Source organism: Epinephelus fuscoguttatus, linkage group LG15, assembly GCF_011397635.1.
Source record: "Epinephelus fuscoguttatus linkage group LG15, E.fuscoguttatus.final_Chr_v1".
NCBI lineage: Eukaryota > Metazoa > Chordata > Actinopteri > Perciformes > Serranidae > Epinephelus > Epinephelus fuscoguttatus.
In genome coordinates, this window is record NC_064766.1 from 8,635,330 (window position 1) to 8,655,703 (window position 20,374).

Here is a 20,374-nt window from a genome sequence, read left to right on the forward strand (position 1 = left end):
GAATATGACATGCTCAAACCCAATACAATATGCTACTTTGAAGGATCCACAAAAAAGGTTCACATCAAATTATTCATGCTGGAACCTTATTTGCACACATCTTTTTCAAAAACGTCAAAGAAATGAGTCTCCCACAGAAGCTACACTTTGATCACAGATGACTATTAATATGCAATTTTGTAAATGTATAAGAGATAAGCTTTTACTTTTGACAGACTTCAGAGATAAGAGAGAGGACCAAGAGTCAGGCTGCTGATTTAGCTCTGCAGAAACTTTGCATTGTTGTTCTGGGCTCCTACAGTAAGCTCCTAACTTACATGCCCTCTGCTCTGTTGCCGCGGCGTTCTGCACTGTCATGATCCACGTATATGATTGACTGTCTAATAAACTGTTTCAGTTTGTGATTGGTTGCCAAATACCATGATCAAATCCAAATCAAGCTGCGCTGTTTAAACATGTAAAGTGTGTTTTTGGTGATGGTTAATTTGTTTGATGTGAGTCATCTTGAGACCTTGTTATAAGAACTAGAGACTGAAATCTGTGAGTGTTGCCTTAATCATACAACAACTACATCTTCAGAGTTTAAATGTTCTGTATGTGTGGAAGGAGGGGCTGAAGAAAGGAGGAAAAGAGTGGAAATAAAACTGATCCTCGGTGTTCACTCATGCATGAGCTGAAATCCTGGCTCAGGCTACATTGCAGCATCTGTCTCTTTCTTCGTTTGCCTCTAATAAAATAATCAACATCTCATCAGATAAAAAGTATGGCATCTTTTCCTCTGCAGAGTCAACCGTCTGCTCAGCTCGCTGCATAATATAACTCGCAGAGCTGAACTCTTAAAGTCAAGTCTGGAGTGCTGGACTCAACTCTGCTACCCAACGGAGCCTGTACACACACACACACACACACACACACACACACACACACACACACAATCTCACTTGCCTGTCAGTCCCCAGTCAACCATTTTTCCCTTGCTGTGGCAGGTAGCAGAGAGAGAGAGAGCTGACAGTAAGACTGAGCTGCCAAATGTAAGAAACCACTGGCCCTTTCCGAGCCCTACTGCCCCTGTCACTGCTTTCCAGTTTGAGCAAGACAGCTTACAGCCCCAAATGTGACACTCTGAAAAGGGCAAAACACACACATGCATGCAAATACATATGCACTCAAATGCAATATCAAAATTGATGGTTAAAGGTGGAGTCTGCAGTTCTGGAGAAAGACTGTTGGTATTTGAGCTCAACACCCAAACAAATACACCCCCTCCCCTCTCACTCCCACCGCATTTCTTTTTATACATCCATGGCCTTTCCCCTGTCCTGTGCACAAGCATGAACGCCCCCTGTTGATAGGTTGGAATGGTGTTGTGTAGTTTAGTCTGAGCCTCTTTGTTTGTTTCCCACTTTACAGAGCTGGGGCTGTCTATGAGGATTTTTTTTTTTTTTTTTTTTTTGCAGCACACACAGAGAACTGACACGTAGTGAACCATGAGTAGATATTTTATGGAATTTAATAGAAAGCGTATTGGGTTAGAATCGTTTAGTGCATCTTTAACCTAACCACCCCTCCGTACAGTCCAATCATAGCTTTGCAAACAGTGGAAAAATGGTGGAGCAAAAACTACTCTGGACAGATGCAAAAGCAGAAAATTACACAAATTTACATAATACATGATTTCAACCTGTCCACACAATTTAACACGGGTGATAATCTGATTGAACACATACCTGTTCTCCTAAACTCTCTGTTGCTTGCACTGTCAATTTGAGCAAGCCTGGTTTTACAGTGTTGTCTTGTTGTTTTTATGTTTGGTAACCCTCTCAGAAAGACCCCTGAGATCCTGAAAGCCTTTTCTTGACCAGGTACCATGCCCTTTGAAACACAAATAAGAAGCAAAAAAATATGTGCTGTAGAAGATAATCTACATTGTTCATGGGGACTGCAGTTTGGGGCTGGACAATATTTTCATTTAATGTCAATATCATGTTATGAGATTAAATATCTTACTATATAATGACGAAAACTGTCTGTCCGTGGGTGTTCATGGGAGGATGCAAATGAAGCAATACTACATCAATTGGCCAAAGGGGGGCGCTATGGCAACCAATTGAAATTGCAAACTTTGAATGGGCATATCTCATGCCCTGTATTTCGTAGAGACATGAAACTTTGCTCAGAGATGCCTCTCCTCATGAGGAACAAATTTGCCTCAAGAACCCATAACTTCCAGTTATATAGATTTTCCGCCATTTTGAATTTTTTGAAAAACACTTAAAATCCTTCCATCCTAGGAAGTTTGACTGATCGGCATGAAACTCGGTGAACATAATCTAAGGACCAATATCTAAAGTTCCCTCTTGGCAAAAGTTGGAAAACTTACTAAAACTGAGCTTCTATAAGGCAATGACTTTAACTCTCTGCCTTTCAACGTGCTACCTCAACTACTAATGGACAGTTTTAGCCCACTAACTATCCCACTATTGGCAATGGTACTACTGTACTTTCAATAAAGCAATGGTACTATCAAATTCACAAAAACGCTGTCTGAATACATTGCTCTTCTTAATGGGTTCAGTTGACTATTTAATCTGCAATTTCCTATGACCTGTATCCCAAACACACACCATGTGAAACTGTACGTGGGCAACTGTGCACTCAATGGCTATGGACTAGTCATCTTAGATTTTGGTAACTGTAAGTAAGTGTTGTGTTTCCTTGGTTTTGAAGCCTGCATTATAATAAAGTGATGTATTTTTCAGAACCTACCACCTGTTCTAGTTGTTCTATTATTTGCCTTTACTCATGTCGTTTATTTCATAGTGATGATGTGAAGGTGATGAAGGAGACTCTGCTGACACCATCTTGCTTGTATATAGAAAGGTTTATTACAAGAAGTACAGCATCAAATCAAGCACCTAGGATGCCTGAGAGAGGGTTCGAAGCCAGTATGAACTGCTCTGAATATCAGCTCCAAATACTCTGCCTATAGGGCGGTTGTTTTTGTGAACTTTGAGACAAAATGTGACAGGTGACAGAGAGACAATTTAGATGGAATCCAACCTTACAACCTAGCTTATCTATCCTTGACCTAGGCCATAATAAAGTCTCGACCTGGGCCCCTAACTGATCATAACAAACCCTGTCATCACATAACATGGCATGTCAGATACTACACTCACTTAGTCATATACCCCCATTTTTATCAACAGTCTCATAGTGTAAATATTAGTCAACACTGCAATACTGTCACAACATCGATACTGAGGTATCTGGTCAAAAATACCGCGATATATGATTTTCTCCATATCATCCAGATCTACTGCCGTTGCTAGGTTATCTTCTTTAAAAGAAAGTCAGACCTCTGCCAAATCAAGCAGATGATGACAACTGTGTTTGGAAAATAGCCAATCAAACTGTAGCAAGGCGGCTTTAGGCATGAGCATTCTACACCCACATTGCAAATGTCAAGTGCCTCCCTTTCCAAACATACAAGGGCGCAATTTTCATTTCAACAATGGGTGGGAACACATAAAATGCGGGTTTGGGGTCCTCAACCAGAAAAAAATGAGCAACATAATTTTCTGTATTCTGGTGAATTCTCTACATCAATTTGTACCTTTTCTGCATTGATTCATGGTGTAAATGTCTTTAATGTTGTCAGTATAAAGGTCCTCTGCTAGTTTCATGTTTTTATGGAGGGGACAAATGCACAGATTCTTAAGTCCCCACTGAAATCCACCGCAATGCAAGTGTATGGGAAAACCTACAGTGGCCTTCACTCGAGTGTTAGAGCCAATGTTTGGTTTGTCCAATCTGTAGAAACATGATGATGCAACATGGCAAGCTTAATTGCAGGTGATTATACACTAATGAAAACATAATTATATATTATATGCCATTTGCGCCAGTACATCCCCTTTAAGTCCTGCACACTGCTCCTTTAAGTGGTGGAATAATGATAAATAACAGAATTTTTTCTTTCATGCGAATTACATTATTTTCTTAATGGCTCAGCACCTCTAAAACCACACTTCTCTCGACTGCCAGCAGGTGGGGCTTGGCCTTTTTGCCATTTCTGTGAGAATAAAGCTTGATAGGGCAGCAACAGTAGATAAAAGAGGCGGTTCTTAGCAAATGGTCTATTCAGTATGAACACATATACACACAAATAAACAAACATATTCATAGCCACATTGCATCGGTGAATAAGACACACTGTCCAATTCCTCCTATGGTGCTCTGTCTTCCTCCAGCTGGAAGACGAAACATGAGCACACATAATTCCTCAAAAAAAAACCTCCTCCCTCCCCAACCCTTAAATGTTCTACTTTTTCTTTTTTTTTCCTCCACATGCCCTCTTGCATAAGCAGTAAAACAAAATAAATATTTGATCCACTTTGAAACCACTTCTTATGAATATCTAACTGTGTTGTGAACTTTGAAGAGAACTATATTTGGTAATTTAATGAGGTAGCCGATGCTAAACAAATCTTAATTAATCCTTAATAAACAAATGAAGAGAGCAGCGGTGAGAGGGGGAGGAAAGGCTGATAGCATCCATTATTATCATCACATCATTGCTGTAAGAAAACACTATAAAAGAAGTTAATGAATCATCCAAGAGTGGGTACAATTACCATAAGGCCGATTGTTTTTAAAAAGCTATTAATATCATATCATATCATATCATATCATATCATATCATATCATATCACATCATATCACATATCAGAACTCCAATCATAAATGGAATGAGTGTGTGTGCTTTGATACTAGTGTGTTAAAAATTGAGTGTGCACAGCCACCAAATATGTGACTAAAATGTGATCAGTTAAAGGAATGACAGGTAACACTTCAACGGTATTTGTATAGTGATGTGTTGGGAGGTGCGGAGAAGGACTGAGACGAGTTTAATTAGGCTTACAGGGAAAATAAAGGAATTTCAGTTACCTCAGGATAAACTGTTTGGAGTCATACGAGTTGTAGGTCAGACCAGAGAAAAGCTGTTTCCTGCTGCACTGTCAATTAGACTGCACACTGTGATTCACGTTAATAATCAGGCCACAGAAACACCACGTTCAGATTTGATAGCCAATGGAAAGGTTCCTTGATAGATTTTTCCTCTTTGTGTTTTTTGTCCCCCGTTAGTTATCCTATGCTGCACATTTTTCCTGATTTTTATCCTTGAAGGCATTGTCATGTTTTCTTCTCTTGTGAGGCAGCAAATGCTCTTTTCTGTCCAACGTTACTTATGTTACCCCATTGTTGTTGTTAGTGAGAACACAGCGGGAGGTCATGTTGCAAACATGATGAAAATGAAGGCTGAAGCAGTAACATAATGTGCTTCCCAGTTCTGGAATAAACAGAACAAGCACACATGGTTGGTCTCTTTAATGAGGACCACGATAAGCTTTTACCTTCATTGTGTTTGAAAACTGTAATTGTATTTCAGGTTTGGCTGACTGCAATCTGGTAGTTGTGAGCAGTGAAAATCACACTGGGGGATATTTGCCAAGAGGTACACAATTTTGCAACACCCCCACTCCTCAGTTTTTCTGGGTATTTAATGATCCCAGCTGCACCTCATCTGATTTGTATGAGCCAATACCAGTATTTAAATTTTTAAAAAAAAAAACCTCCTTTGACTGGGTTTATTGATTAGATATTGGTTCAAAAACCACATCGCATAATCAGACTGATCTGCAGATCAACGTCAGACATTTCTAAACAGAGGTTCTGTACCCAAGTAAGACTGGGCCTGCATAAAGCATTTATAGCCAAAGGCCACTATGTGGAACACTTTGGGAACTACAGGCTCCTACATTGCTAGTCTTTTGTCTCATGTATTTTGTGGTGCTGAATGGAGAACGATATTTAAATTACATTCAGAAGGATAAGTCTTGAGTTAATATATGTTTGTCTTATTGCCATCAAATCCCCAGAAAAGACCAAAACCAACAATCTGTTAGTCTTTCTCTAAACTCCACTAGCATAGATAAAGACAAATGGATGGCAAATAAGAGTTAAGAGTCTACAGCCATGCTAGCAGCTCTGTGAGGCTGCACTTGCTTTAAGCTAAATGCTAGTGTCAGCACAGGGATGCACTGGATCAGCAGACCTTCTAGTTTTTCTTTTGTTTTTTTGGCCCTTCGTAATCAGTCTCCTCTCAGAATTTTAGTTTTTGTGGGTCCATGAACGCAGCGCAGGTGGAACTATTTTTCCAGTAGCAGTTTTTTTAGTTTGATTCACGGGGTGGAGAAGTAAGGAACGCTCAAGACTTCCTTTAAGTCAGTTTTTGGTCAGATAGATCAGGGCTGATCAGATCAGCAGCTGCTGCAAAGGTGAGCAAAAGCAAACTTTCTGTTGCTGCTGTTACACATGTTAGATCTCGCACTGGAACCTGGGGTGCATGGTTTTTCATTGGAACACAGTTGCTTTCCAGGGTATGCTCTGCATTGTTTTTTAGTTGTTTTTTTGTGTAATGCAGCTTTTGCAGAACAGTTTTTGGGCTGTGCCAAACATTTGGTAGAAGGCACATGTCAGAGATCGTGACATCATGTCTTTATGTGCTGGTGAGTATTTACGACAATGTATGTGACTTCAACTTAAAATATACTACTAAAATTATCTGAATAATGAATGTTACCTTTGCTGTCTTTTTATTCCTGCTTTTCACAGACCTTAAATTTCAGACACAGTTTACTCGTCTGCAGTGGTTCATCAGTGATTTTACATGGGCTGCTGTGGCTATTTGTATACGTTTGTATTCCCTTCTCTTGTATGTATGCCTCTAAATGAGAACACCATACATACTGCAAAAGTCAAAACATGCACTATTAAGCTATGCTGTCTTTCTTTTATTTTGCCGGCACAAAACTTTGGTATGGTCCCTTAGTAAATATGATTGAGTGCAACTGGAATATTTAGCATCAAAAAGGGTGGAAGCACCAGAAAATTATTATGTTTATTTAAATTAATATTTTAAAACCAAATGAAGAAATGAAGAATTTTGTTTTGAACTGCTGTAGGTCCTGCACATTCAACATCTTGATATTTCAAAACCGACTGGATTGTCAAATGTTACCAGGCTGCAAGCAGAAAGACAGCTAATCAATACCCTGTGCCACTTTCACTTTATCTGTCATTCAACGAGACAATATGTCAGATTTTCCAAATAGGCACATCTCACATTGGAATGAAACTCTTTCAGAGCTGCCACTTCACACTGTGCTGCCCCAATAGCAGATGTGTTGACAGCAGAGATGATGAACGATACGAGGACAAAAGCTGACAGATGTGATAAATACAACGTCGAATGGCTAATCAATCTCATGTGGGTAGAAGGAAACGGAGGAAAAACAGCAGCGGGGATCTCCTGGTGTGAGTCAGCAGAGGCAAAAGAGTCTGATTGGCAGCATGTGCATGAGTGTGTGTGTGTCTGCAGACCGCATGTGTGCACGTCTGTGTATCCAAGTGTGTGTGAGGCCTTTCTCTGTCTCTCATGCCTGACCTTGTCTTTATGAACCAAAATGAACAGGGGGCTGTGTGTATAAGTGTGTGTGCACTGCCTGAAAAACACATCCCTGCTTCCTGGATACAAACACTGGCAAAAGCCCAAACACTGAAAAATTATACCCTGCAAAAACAAGTATAGAAGGAAGTGACAAACGAGTGGCTTAAAAAATAATAATAACTTCACCGTGGCGCAGAAGCATGAAATATAACGACTCCAGGAAGAAGGGCGGTTGAAGAGAGAGCAACCAACTACCCATTCGTCTTCACTTTCTTCAAGCAGCTGACACTCCTTCCATTTCTGTCTTCTCCTCTCCAGCCTTTTTTCTTTTCACACATTCTCATCAGAAGGCCATTATCATGCCCTAGATCATCTGTGTGTGAGCACATGACCTGTGTGTGTGTGTCTGTGTAAATATATGTCCTAGTCATGTGACCTACTTAGACTAGGAGTGGACCTCGAGAACATTGTAGTAACTCACAGTGAGGTTTCAGTCTAAAACATGAAGAATCCATTATTTTTCTACTCTCAGTGTTTTCACCAGCTATCTTTAGCATCTGCATTTCAGAGTACATTTCATAGTACTCAAGGACACACACAGTGTCCACAGTATCAAGTACCCACTCGAACTGTGCACCCACACACACTGCATGTAAAGATACACTGCCACATTCACTCTTTTTAGACCAGACAGAGTCAACATTCATAGCACTGCTATCTTCTGTCATTAAAACAGTATCAAGTGTGCATAATGTTGTACAAATATCAAAGACGCCCCTACATGGTGGGCGGGAAGGGTCGTGATTGCGTCAAACAGACACACTTTCACCCTGGAGACCGATGTTCACGTCCCAAAGTCAATGTTGACTTCTTTTAATAACAATGTAGCCTACTATGCTAATGTGTTTAGCATCCTACGCTAGTGATGTATGTGTCAACTCATGCACAGTATGTCATGTGACGTAAGTAACATTACATTTGGCAAAAGCACTTATTTAATGCCAAACTATGACGGTTTTTTTCCAAACCCAACCAGGTAGTTTTTAGCGGTCTGCAACCATTTCAGGATATTAAGAACGTGGTTAAAGTTGTAGCTGTACAGTAATATATATTGTTTTGGTGCTAGTTGTGTAAGTGAGTGAACCGAGATCTGGTAAACTCACTTTTTTTTACTCCAGATCTCCAGATGTTTTTTCTTGTAGTCTTCAGATCCAACAGACACTGAGTGACATCACTTCAGGCAATTTATCAGAATTCACCATGGATGTATAAATGGAACTGGATACAGCATTGGAGACAGTGTCCCGTTCATTCCTATGAAAGCTGCTCTGTGGCCCATGAAGTTAAAACAGGTTGAATTCCAGGGTATTGTGGGTGCAGTGTGGGTTACAAGACTTACGAAATGTTATCAATGACATTCTGACAGTAAAACAAGTCACTGGGGCTATGCTCAAAAAAAATATCCACTGATTTACAGATGCCTCCTTCACAATGTAAGTCTACAGGAAAAAGTCTTTTTGGGCACAAAGGCATCACATGACAGAAGTTGTAAATTCATGTTTGACCACAATGTAAAACTCAAAGCTGGGCACTTTTCCTGGGGGCTTGGATTTCATGCAGCTCCCTTTAGAGCAACAAAGGCCTTCACTGAACTCTATTACATGTGCAGTAGTACTCCCCAAAACATATAAACACACTTTGATGTGTAAAATCTGTGCACTTCCCCCTCAAGTTTTAATACAGAACAAGATCTCACACCAGCATCACGTTTAATCTGTTCTGTATTTACTGTGTGTTGATTGGTACTTATCCTATGGGAGACTAAGCTGATTGGGTGTTGTTTGAAATACACTGATAGTGTAACTCTGGGTGTGGCCATGGCGTCCAAACAGTACATCTGCTCAACATTTTGGTCCAGATTTAAATATCTGGACAACTTCTGGCTGGATTACCATTAAATTTGCATAAATGGTCCTCAGAGGCTAAACCCTAATGACTCTGGTGATCCCCTTACTTTTCTATCTAGCACCACCAGCAGCAGGTCAAAATTTCACTTTTCATTTCATGACAGGAATCCTCTAAGATGAATGATGAATCTCATCAGAAAAGTCATCTCTCCAGTTTTCATCCAAATAAATAAACAATTTTGTTTCCTTTTATGAGATGTGGCATTAAGCTGCTAGCATTGCTTTAGACTTTAAATCTTGCTAAGTCTTGGATTTGAGTATACAAGATTTAATCATCTGCAAAACTAGTGAGTCCAATACTAAACATAATGCAGCACTGATGACATTGTGACTGTGAAATGTAAGCATACAATTTGTTGTGCCGATCATCCCCAAGGTTTTGTCAACGACTCAGTGGGATGTGGAGAATCTGCCACTCTCCAGTGAAATATAATAAAAATGCCGTATTATAAATGTCAAAACATAGCCTGTAAGAGGACAGAGCTCCTTATGAACATTAGCAACAATCTAAAAGTCAGTAAAAGTCTAAGCAGTAAAGTAATCAAAGACACTAACAGACAAAAATGAAAGAGAAGTTTTAACAGATGGACACATCAAGAAACATTCTGGCAGAGTCATGAATATTCTAACCTTTATAAATATGTAATAGGCACAAAAGACAAAATCTACCTCTAAAGCTTCATGTTAGCGTTACTGAAGAAGAAAAATCAAGGCGTGGGCTTTGTCTTGTCCCTTTACTGCTTCGTCATGCACAGTATCTCCAACAAAGCTGCTCCGACTTTGATGAAATGTAGCGAAATGATGCATCCCACCACATTAGAGCAGTTTCAAAATTACACTGAGCGGCTGTAGCCTGAGGCTTTCAGCTAACAGATCAAAATGTGGTGACATATTTGTGACACATTAGCTCAGATGGGCATTCCATCATTCGTGTTTACTGTTTACTGTCGCCCTGTCTCACCCTGAAAGGAATGGAGGAATTACCCCCACTACTTTCTGGTATTCATATTTCATTAATCGTGACATGTTGCATGCACACACACACGCACAGTTCTAACCTGTTCTTTGACGGAGGCAAGGATGGCGGAGGTGGTTTCAGACTCGGATCCGTCTCCATTGGAGGCGTTGAGGACGGGGCTCAACATGGTGGCAGCGCTGGCAGTGTCAGACGCCACCTCAGGCACTGGCATACCTCCTGGAAAACAAGAGAACATGCAACTCTTTTACTATTATTAAAGACACTGTGACATGCCAGCACTTGGGCTGAGTAGCTGTCACACCTACACTCTTGTACTCAGGGACAACCACATACAGATATGGACTTATAGACAGAGGTGAGGAGAGACACACATTCAATATTGACATAGTGGGGTAATAGCTAAAAGATACCCTGATAAACCAGACAGCTATTAAACTTCTAATAAAATCTGGATACCAGCCAGCCAGCATTGTCAATGTGCAATGCATTACAATGGCTATAGTGCATTTTGATTGCATGTTAGTGAGTCCACTGCAAAATTTTAAACAGTATTGATTCATGAGTGACTTATTCATGTTCAGGGTCATGTGGAGCTGGAGCTCATCCCAGCATGCATTTGGCAAAGGGCAGTGACAGATCCTGGACAGGTGCACTGGTACATCTTTGGAACAGAATCTAGGCCAGTGAGAAGAAAGTGTGCAGACTCCACAGAGGTAATGGTAACAGGTCTACTGGGTAGTCTGGCAATAAAAGCAATAGCAGAAGTAGAACTAGCAGAGAATATAGTTGTAGTAACAGACATATATTTATGACAAAAGGTGCTACCAGTGTTGTAGTACTCGAGATCAGTCTTGGTCTCAAGACCAGCCACAAGACCACTATTTGAAGGTCTGGGCATTTTTATTCAGCCTTTCCTCTCTCCTCTGCCTTTCTTGTATCTCTTTGACTGTCAAATTTCACAGAAATGCTGAAAAAAGAGTTTTGAGTATGGTTAAGGTTCCTTGGGGCGTCTGTAGCGTAGTGGATAGTGCTGGCGCTCCATGCACAAAGGCAATGCTTTGCTGCAGCGGTCGCAGGTTCGATTCCAGCTTGCAACCCTTTGCTGCATGTCATCCCCACACTCTCTCTCCCCATTTCACACTGTCCTGGCAATTAAAGGCAAAAAAGCCCAAAAAATAATCTTAAAAAAATTATAAGGGATCCCCTGCATGCCCCCCAAAGTCAACACCTTCGTTATTCTATCTCCCTACTCTAATCTCCCATGGGCTGCTACTGAAAAAAACATAGCACGACTATATACCTTCATTTTTTTAGGGCTACTAACTTCCTCCAACAGCTAGTCACTGTAGTTTTTAGGAAATATTACTCAAACAGGAGTTAACACTGCATTTGTTGGGAACTATCTTCATGTGAATTAATCCACATTTGGTAAGTTAATGAGTATTCCAGCCACAGGATGATGGCTATTCAGATAAACTACAGTTTGTGTGTGTTCATGGTAATGAAGGAACATGTAACCCAGCGCAAAAGTGTGGCTCACTGATGTGTTTTTAATATTTCTGGACAACATTGGAGCTCTACGACACAGAGGAAGAAGATAAACCGAGCTTTGAAAACACACACAGTATTGTCAGTATGACATTCATTATTTTGTTTTGATTTTTTCCAGGGGATCTGTTGAAGGTATAAAGCAAAAGAAAAAGAACATCACCAGCCTTATCCATTAAGGACAGATGTCTAATGGCAATTTTGCATTAAAATGATCATTTGTATATCAATTCCTCACCCGTGCGACATTTAATTTGTAAATGAAACTTTTCATTTTCTTGTATGCCTCCACAATGAACAAAGAATCCAAAACTGAGTTATATAGTTACTTTTTTATTTCATTTTGTATTGTTTTCAATTCAATTCCTCATTTCAGTTTAGTTTTTATTGTTTTTTGGATTCCAATACCAGTGAATATTTAATAATAATAATATTTTGATGAATTGGAGCAAAAGGAGGACACATTTAACAACACCAAACATCTGTTTACAAACTCTCACACAACTCATGCAGTATAATCCGAGCCTCGTTTATCCAGTCATATGCTCAGTTCTTCCCAAACACATGCACTTTCCCTAAAACCTTCTTTTTAAAACACTTATGCGTACGTTTGAACTCTGCTCAGTGGGCTGTGTTTTAGTTTTGCTGTTGTTAAACAGTCCCACTTTACTTTAATTCATCAAGACTTTTTCATTTTTGGATTCTTTGTTCGCCATGGAAGCATGCAAGAAGATCTAGGTTTTCTTCATGAGTTCAAGGTAACATGGGGTGAGTAATATATGTACAAATGATCATTTTTTGGGTAAAGTACTCCTTTAAAATAAGACCATAAGCTCAGTAGCCAGTTAAGACTTCATATGCAAATATTTCATTTAACTATATAACCTCCACAAACCAATATTCTTTTTACCATATGTGGGCTACAGGTGATTTTCACATCACAGAGCTAAATATGACATATTTTTAAGCATGTTACTGCAAACAGTAACCCTGAGAGCACTTAGGTACTAGTTGTAGTGTTAGTATAGTCAAGTCAGTTGCAGTAGTAGCAACAGTAGTAAGAGTAACACTTGCGGCAGTGGCCATACTATTTTATGGCATTAGTGAACCACTTTATTTCAAAAAGCCAAAAGCTAGTGTCAGAAACAAAGTGTCAGAGTCCTAGCATCAGAGTGACTGCCATACACAGGCAACCACGCACACTTGCATGCTTGATGCCATGTGTCATCCTGAATTTGACCAAGCGTTGGAGGACACGGGCTTCACATGTGCCATGTAATCCTGATGCAGCACAGAGCTGGTGTAACAGCTGCATCAGCCAGCTTTACACACTGATGAAAGGCTTGTCATGAAGAATCGGCCACACACACACACACACACACACACACACACACACACATACACACACACACACACACACAAAGGGTGGCTGTCGGCATGAGGCAGCACCAGCCTAGTAGTGAGGTATAAAAAAAAATATAGAAAGTGGAGCCTGTGAGCAGAGTGGAGGGATAAGTGCGGAAAGGAGAGGGTTGATGGAGAGGTGAAAGGAAAAGAGGAATGGAAAGAGAGTGAGAATAACAGAGGGGAGAAGAGGAGGTGAGGTGAGGAGAAAAAGAGAGAGGAGTAGGAGGGTGAGGACAAGCGAAGAGGAAAAAAACTATTCTTGCATGCTGCTAGGCAACAATCTCTGGTCACTGAAGGCTGCTAATATGGCTGACCTGGCTTTACTTGTCTTCCATTTTGGAGAGTGGTCCTCTTCTTCTCTACCTATCCACCCCTCATCACTGTTTCTGAACTTAAATATTTCATTATCACCCACCTTCCTACATACACTACATCCCTTTCTCCTCATGCTTCTCCCCATTGCATCCTCCCCCTCCTTGTTGCCTCTAAACTTTCTCTCCCCCTCCTTCCCTCTATCTCCCTGCCCACTTCTCTTCACTTGACCTATTTCAGTGTCTTCCTCATCGTTTCAGCACATTTCTGCTTTATTAGGCAGCATGCAGCAGAGGGTGACAGGAGGATGGCCCGAAAGGTTGCCAGTTGGATTTGAACCTGCAACGCTGCAGTGCACCTGAGCCCGCCCTACTCTGAGTGTGCACTGTCCCTCATAAATACTCGACTGCTTATCTGGCCTCTGGACCCCAAGACATGCTTCACAGTCTTCATGCCATCCCCCTTTTCTCTCCTCTTTTTATGGATTTTTTACTCTCAGGCTGTGCGGTCACAACTGCATCGCATTATGCTGGCACGTGTCTTCCATCCTCTCTCTTATATCTACCTCCCTGCCTACTCACCTCCTTCCTCTGTGCCTTCAACTTGTCCTCCCTTTCCCTCTTCGCTTTTCCATAGTCACATCACACACAATGTCATCACTCTCATTATCACCTCAACTCATCCTAATCTGTCTCCATCCCTCTCTTGCTCTATAGGCTAATCCCAAATCCCTCTCTTACATTCTTTTTCTTTTTACTCTCAGAGCTAATGTGACTGACCTCTGTTAGCATGTTCCTGGCTGGCTAGAATATTAGTCGGTAGCTATTCAAAATGTGGGGGCAACAGCAACATATCCATTTACAAAGCCTCTTTAAGAACTGACATTTTAGTTTTAGATTCCCAGTATATGGGGCTGAGCAATGACATATGTCATATTATGACACAACATGACACAACACGTCATGCTGAAATGATAATGTTTGCGTAGCTACTTTTCATTTTGTGTATTTTGTCCTCAGTTCAGACTGCCTTATTTTAGGATTTTCAATATAAGACAAGCAATCAGTATGTCACTCGAACAGCTCAGCCACAAATACCTCCACAGATAGAAAAAACAAGTTCTAGCACTTTAACATTACTAGTAAATACATAGACACAGCAATAGAGGGTGTGCTAGCGCTTCATTACAATCCACTACCCTTTAGGTACTCTAGCATGGGCTCCAAATTCTGAAACATATTTGAATCTTATTCTTATTAGAGAACCTTAACTTTTCAAAGTACTGTGCATTCATCAACTCTTTTATCCACATATCATACTGTATGTTGGTGCACAGTCGGACTTCCACGTCTGCAGAATACTTTTCCTTACCACAACCACACCAATCCTGAGTTTCATACTTGTTTGCCAAAGGTAACCCACTCATGGCACCTAGGACAGCAACTAGTGGGTTAGGTTTCCAGTTCTTCTTAATGGCTTCAGAGAAACCTTCAGTTTCCGACATGTCCAAGGAAAATGTGTTCATGTCCCGTCTGCCTCTTTACACCGGTTACAGAGAGGAGAATCATCAGGGAAAATCTTGTGCAATCTGTCTTCGGAATAGTATTGCTGATGCACTATTTTACATTGTATCAGATTGTATTTAGAGTTAACTGGACATGTATGCACACTTTCAAGACTCTCCTCCCAAATCTTATTGTTTATCTCTTTGCCCAACTCAGACTGCTTTCTTTCTTTTATTCTAGAAGGTAGTTTTCTGTAGCAGGAACCCAACCTCACATTGAGATTAGACCTCGGTAGTAGGAGTCCTTGAAAAACTCGGAGCATTCAATCACAGGCCGTTCTCACTACAACACGTTGGAGGCATTTTAAAATGCATCCATTCCAGTCCAGAGCATGTCTTTAAAATATACTATTTTTGTATGTGAAAAACGGTGGCTTAGTGTGAATGAATACTGGAACAGAGCCCCCTAAAAACTCTGCCTCAGTCAGTCGGTTGACTGATTGATTCACCACTTTGGTCCTGACTTAAGTATCTCAACAACTGTTGGATTCATTGCCTTGAAATTTTGTACAGACATTCATGGTTCTCAGTGGATGAATACTAATGACTTTGGTATCCCTTTATTTCTCCTCTAGTGCCATCAACAGATTGACTGTTATGGTCTTAATAATAAATTAGGTCAATAACTATTGACCGGATTGCTGTGAAAGCTGATAGGGATTTACATCCAACATGCATAGGCCCAAGAGGATGACATTTTATTTTATACATTCAGCTTTGGCTGTACTTTGTGTTTAGCACTAATTAGCACATTATAGCAAACTAAACAAAATGGTGAACATGGTACAAATTATACCTGCTAATCAGCAGTGACCATGTTAACATGCTGATATTAGCATTTAGCTTAAGTATAGCCTTACAGAGCTGGCATGGCTTTTGACTCCTGTTTGTATGTGATTTCTGTTTTTCCCATCCAGTAGGCTATATATGACCATGTCAGTTGTCAATACATTGTTGCACCAGTATTACAAATTCCTCCACATGATGTTGAATGTAGTTCTGATTCTGTACTGTATATGAATGTTTTATTCCGTGGGAGGATCCGTAAGCATGAAACACTTCACATGACAGCACATTCAAGCTTGAACTTGATCAGAGAACCGGATCAGAGAGCGGAGGAGAATGCCCGGTGGCCCAATTTGCCTATAGAACAAAACAAGTGAGAAGCTCCGGTTTTGACTGTGCAGACAGGGCAGGCAGCCAAATATAGGTCAGCTCAACAGACCGTGTCCAAGCCCTCATCACACAACTGACCAGTACAAAGCTGCTTTCCCCAATAACAGCCATCAGAACTAGGTTATAGAGGCCCACAGCCCAGCTAGAGACAAGACTTTGAATATGGATTAGGCCTAAAGGCTTTATTTCACTGAAGTATAATCTTGGATTTTTAGGTCTATATTTCAGCGCCGTAATGCAGGGGTATTTAGCCCCGCATTTCAAAGCGGTAATCTCTGATATTGCTGTAACATTGTAAATGCAGCTCACCATGCTATGATTGACATGGCTGACATGGGGAGTATTGAGCTTAATCTTTTGACCCTTTAAGCTCATCAGTCAGGTCTGAGACAGGCGTGTTTTGGTGAAGATGGGATTCATAATAGATCAGCAGCAAATCAGCTAAATGTCCATGTGGAAGTGCTATTTTCCTGTGCTCAAAAGTGCGTGTGTTGTTTATTTGCATGCACAACTGTGTTCTTGTACATGTGTGTGTACATGGAGCACCAGAGCAAACTTGTGTGTGTGTAGATTTGTGCGTGTGTCCCTTCTGGGATGTGATTGTTTGTTATGTGTTTGACGGGCAGTCCCCTGTTGCCTCATTAAAACTTGCTGCAGTGCTTTGTTTGGGCTTCACCAGTCATCTGTCCCTTTGTCTAGACCCTGTGCCCACAACTCGGCTTTCAAATTAACAACACTTTAACACTTACGTTAACAATGTAATTAGCGCTGTCTGTGTCTCATTGTGTATTTATTAAGAGTACAGCGGAGGTATGTCGTTAATTTTTTGTGTTACCCTTATGAGTTCTGTGATGCGCACATGATTTTCTTTCAACCTTGTTTTCTAAAGCAGCACAGTGAATTAGAAAAACTAAATTAAACATGGGGTAGCGGGGATTGAAGTTTGCATGTAAGTCTTCTGATCTGTGTTCTACATTCAGTGCTGAATACAACACAAGCGCAACTTTCACTGCAAAGAACTTGACCAAGCGTGTAATGGTACCTTTTATGATGATCATTAAATTGAGCAAATTTTGATGTCTGTTTTTTTTTTCAAACAGCAACTCGCTTACAAAGTATATTTATTACTAATTTGCTTTCCAAATACATTTAGGGAGAAAATAGGCAGCCTGAATTAAGCTCACTGGGAATGTCTGTATTAATCCACTAAATGTGACATCCTTAAAGCAACAAGTCCATCAACCCAGTTTTTCTCAACCCAGGGTCCTTGGGGGAGTTCCCCAGAAAAATGGGGAATAGTTTATTTTCACGGTTTCATTTAATTGAACCCAATGTGAGTAAGAGTCACAGTGACTATTCTGATCATTGGATTCACTTCCTCCATTATTATCTCCTAAATTGTAGTTGATAGAAATCTGGTCCTAATTATATCTTCAGATGGAGGTCCTTGAAGCAAAATCTTATCTTATCAGGAATCCGTGAACTAACATGTAGAGGTGCTTTTGACAAAAAGTCTCCTCAGTCAAAGTCTCATGTTTGTTTTCATGTATACATACTTAACACAACGTTACACACTTAACATGACATTACATATCTAGCTTAAAGTGATGTGGCAATGTGACGTTAAGTATGTAATGTGAGGTTACCTACATATGTAACTCAACTCAACATTGACTTTTGGTTTCGCACAGGACACAAACAGTGGTCACCTGGGACAAAGTCCTGTGGTTTTTTTTACCATCTCCCTATGCAGACTTTGTTGCTCTTCACACTACATCACCTGACTTCCTCCTTTGCTAGAGGTCAACGCTTGCACCTACTGTAATGAGTTGCAATAAGCTGCTTGTGCAAATAACCTATAGTGTGGGACAGTTTCCCTTATGGCCTTAGTATTTTTATATTGCCATATAGTGATGAACCCACAGATGCTGGCTCCACACTCTGCAATTCCCCTCCGATCTACAAATTATTTAGTGTCTCTCAGCTCCTTGTTTTGGTTTTACAGTCTGCAAACTTACTGTTTTGCTTTACTCTCACCACTCTTGTTTTCTTTTTCAGCAGGAAGCTGGTTTTAGCTCTGCCCAGCACCACACAGTAGACAAAGACAATGACCAGCTGGTGAACATATTGCTATGCATTGTGGTATACTTTAAGTCCACTGTATGGGGTTTAAAAATCCTCACTATACATTTGGACGGCACTGCAAAATGGCAAACACACTGGACCTTATAGTGAGTAGCGAGTGACTTCACACAGCCCATGTACCGTTAAGGGTGATTACTTCAATTTGTCCACCCTAGCAGATGTTACAAAGCAAATAGGAGAGTGAGGGAGATGTCAATCAAATGCAGTCTGTACAGCTCAACACAGTTCTGAGAAGAGGTCTAATCAGCCAAGTGAAATCACCTGTCTGTGTGTGTGTGTGTGTGTGTGTGTGTGTGTGTGTGTGTGTGTGTGGCCTTTAAACCGAATGACTTTTCACTATAGAACTGTCACCGGCAGACAATGGCAGATGGCCTTCTGAGCATCATTGAGGGTTAATCACCCATCAGCCAGATCTATCCATAGTAAAAGTCCAGATGCTAATGGACATTTATATTCAGCACACACACTAATTCACACACAAACACATGCCTACTGTACTGCTGTGATACAGTGTGCATCCCTCTGAGTGCCACTTAAGGATAGCAGCTCTGATGACAAACCATTAAGAGGCGATTGGTCACAATAAAAATCTATCATTTATTAAACAATGTATTATCAAAAGCATTAAAATACAAAGCCAGTTACACCCCAAGGAAAACTATTGCCAAACCACTTCAGAGAGCTGCTGCTGCGTTGTTATTTTGGATGCCTGGCTCACTGAATATGGATCACAATCCAATTGAGTCTGAATGATTGTGTTCTCATTTCAAATGGCTATATCTATTTTGGGCTTAAATGCTAATGATGCTCACTGATGTTTGTTGGTGTGATAGAAAGCACTGCTGATTATATAATCAAAATACCTTTAGTGTAAAGTTCCAAGGACAACTAATAACTTCAATAACAACCCACTTTGATTTCTTTTCTTTTCTTTCCAGCACAGTCAGGCTTCACACACACGTGGTTTATTACCCAGAAGTGAGAACGAGTATTATTCAACCAACATAGTGTAAATATGGTGGAAGTGTGTGAAGAACGTGAACTAGAATGTGACTAATAAAAGAAGCTGTAAATAGTAGTCTGACAGCAGCGTCATGGCAGAACTCAGGTGTTGAGGGATGACAGGAGCTTGATGATGGTGTTTAAGGTTTAACAAGCCTTCAGGCTCTTGACAAAACAAACATTGCAGCTAATGTGGCTGATTAGACCTGTGACAACCATGTGATAAGCACACAGCAACACAGAACTGAGCTATATTTAAAGCTGAGGGTAGGGTAAAATCTGAGAAAAAAAAATGATGATTCACTCAGCCCCCCCACCCCCACCCCCTTCACCTGCTCTTTCCATCTCTGTTTATCGGACCACAAATGAGACAAGAATAAGCTAGCTAGCCACCCCATGGTCTCTCCGCCATACTGACTGAATTGGCTCCTGCCACAGCCTAAATTTCCTAATGCCTAAAAACAGAGCTAAGAGGTGCAGCAGCCTAGAGTTCTCTCAGTCCACTTGAATTACAATATGCTCAAAGTTTATTTATAGCATTTTTGCCTAATGAAGCCAAAACTAAACTGCCTATCCCAGCTTTAATCTAAAAAATGCATACAGTTTAACCTAGCGGAATATCTCTCAAAAAAACTACAAGTGAACAGGTGAGAGAGAAAGCTCTGTCATCAACATGGCTCACCCTGCATCCCAGTTGTAGACACCTGGCAGCAAACCAGGACAGTTCCCTCCCCAGTTTGAGTGTCTCAAAGGAAGCCACA

The 20,374-nt window shown here is 40.6% G+C and overlaps 1 protein-coding gene across 8 annotated transcripts in view; it reads right to left on the reverse strand.

The window, feature by feature from the left end:
* The window catches only part of ctnnd2b (catenin (cadherin-associated protein), delta 2b), a 208,216-nt gene that overhangs the window by 156,500 nt on the left and 31,342 nt on the right, over positions 1-20,374 (reverse strand). For all 8 annotated transcript variants that reach the window (XM_049598396.1, XM_049598395.1, XM_049598387.1 and 5 more), the window contains exon 2: positions 10,539-10,675. In XM_049598396.1, the coding sequence (XP_049454353.1) occupies positions 10,539-10,670 (132 nt within the window). In that variant the 5' untranslated portion in view covers positions 10,671-10,675. The remainder of the gene's footprint in view (positions 1-10,538; positions 10,676-20,374) is intronic.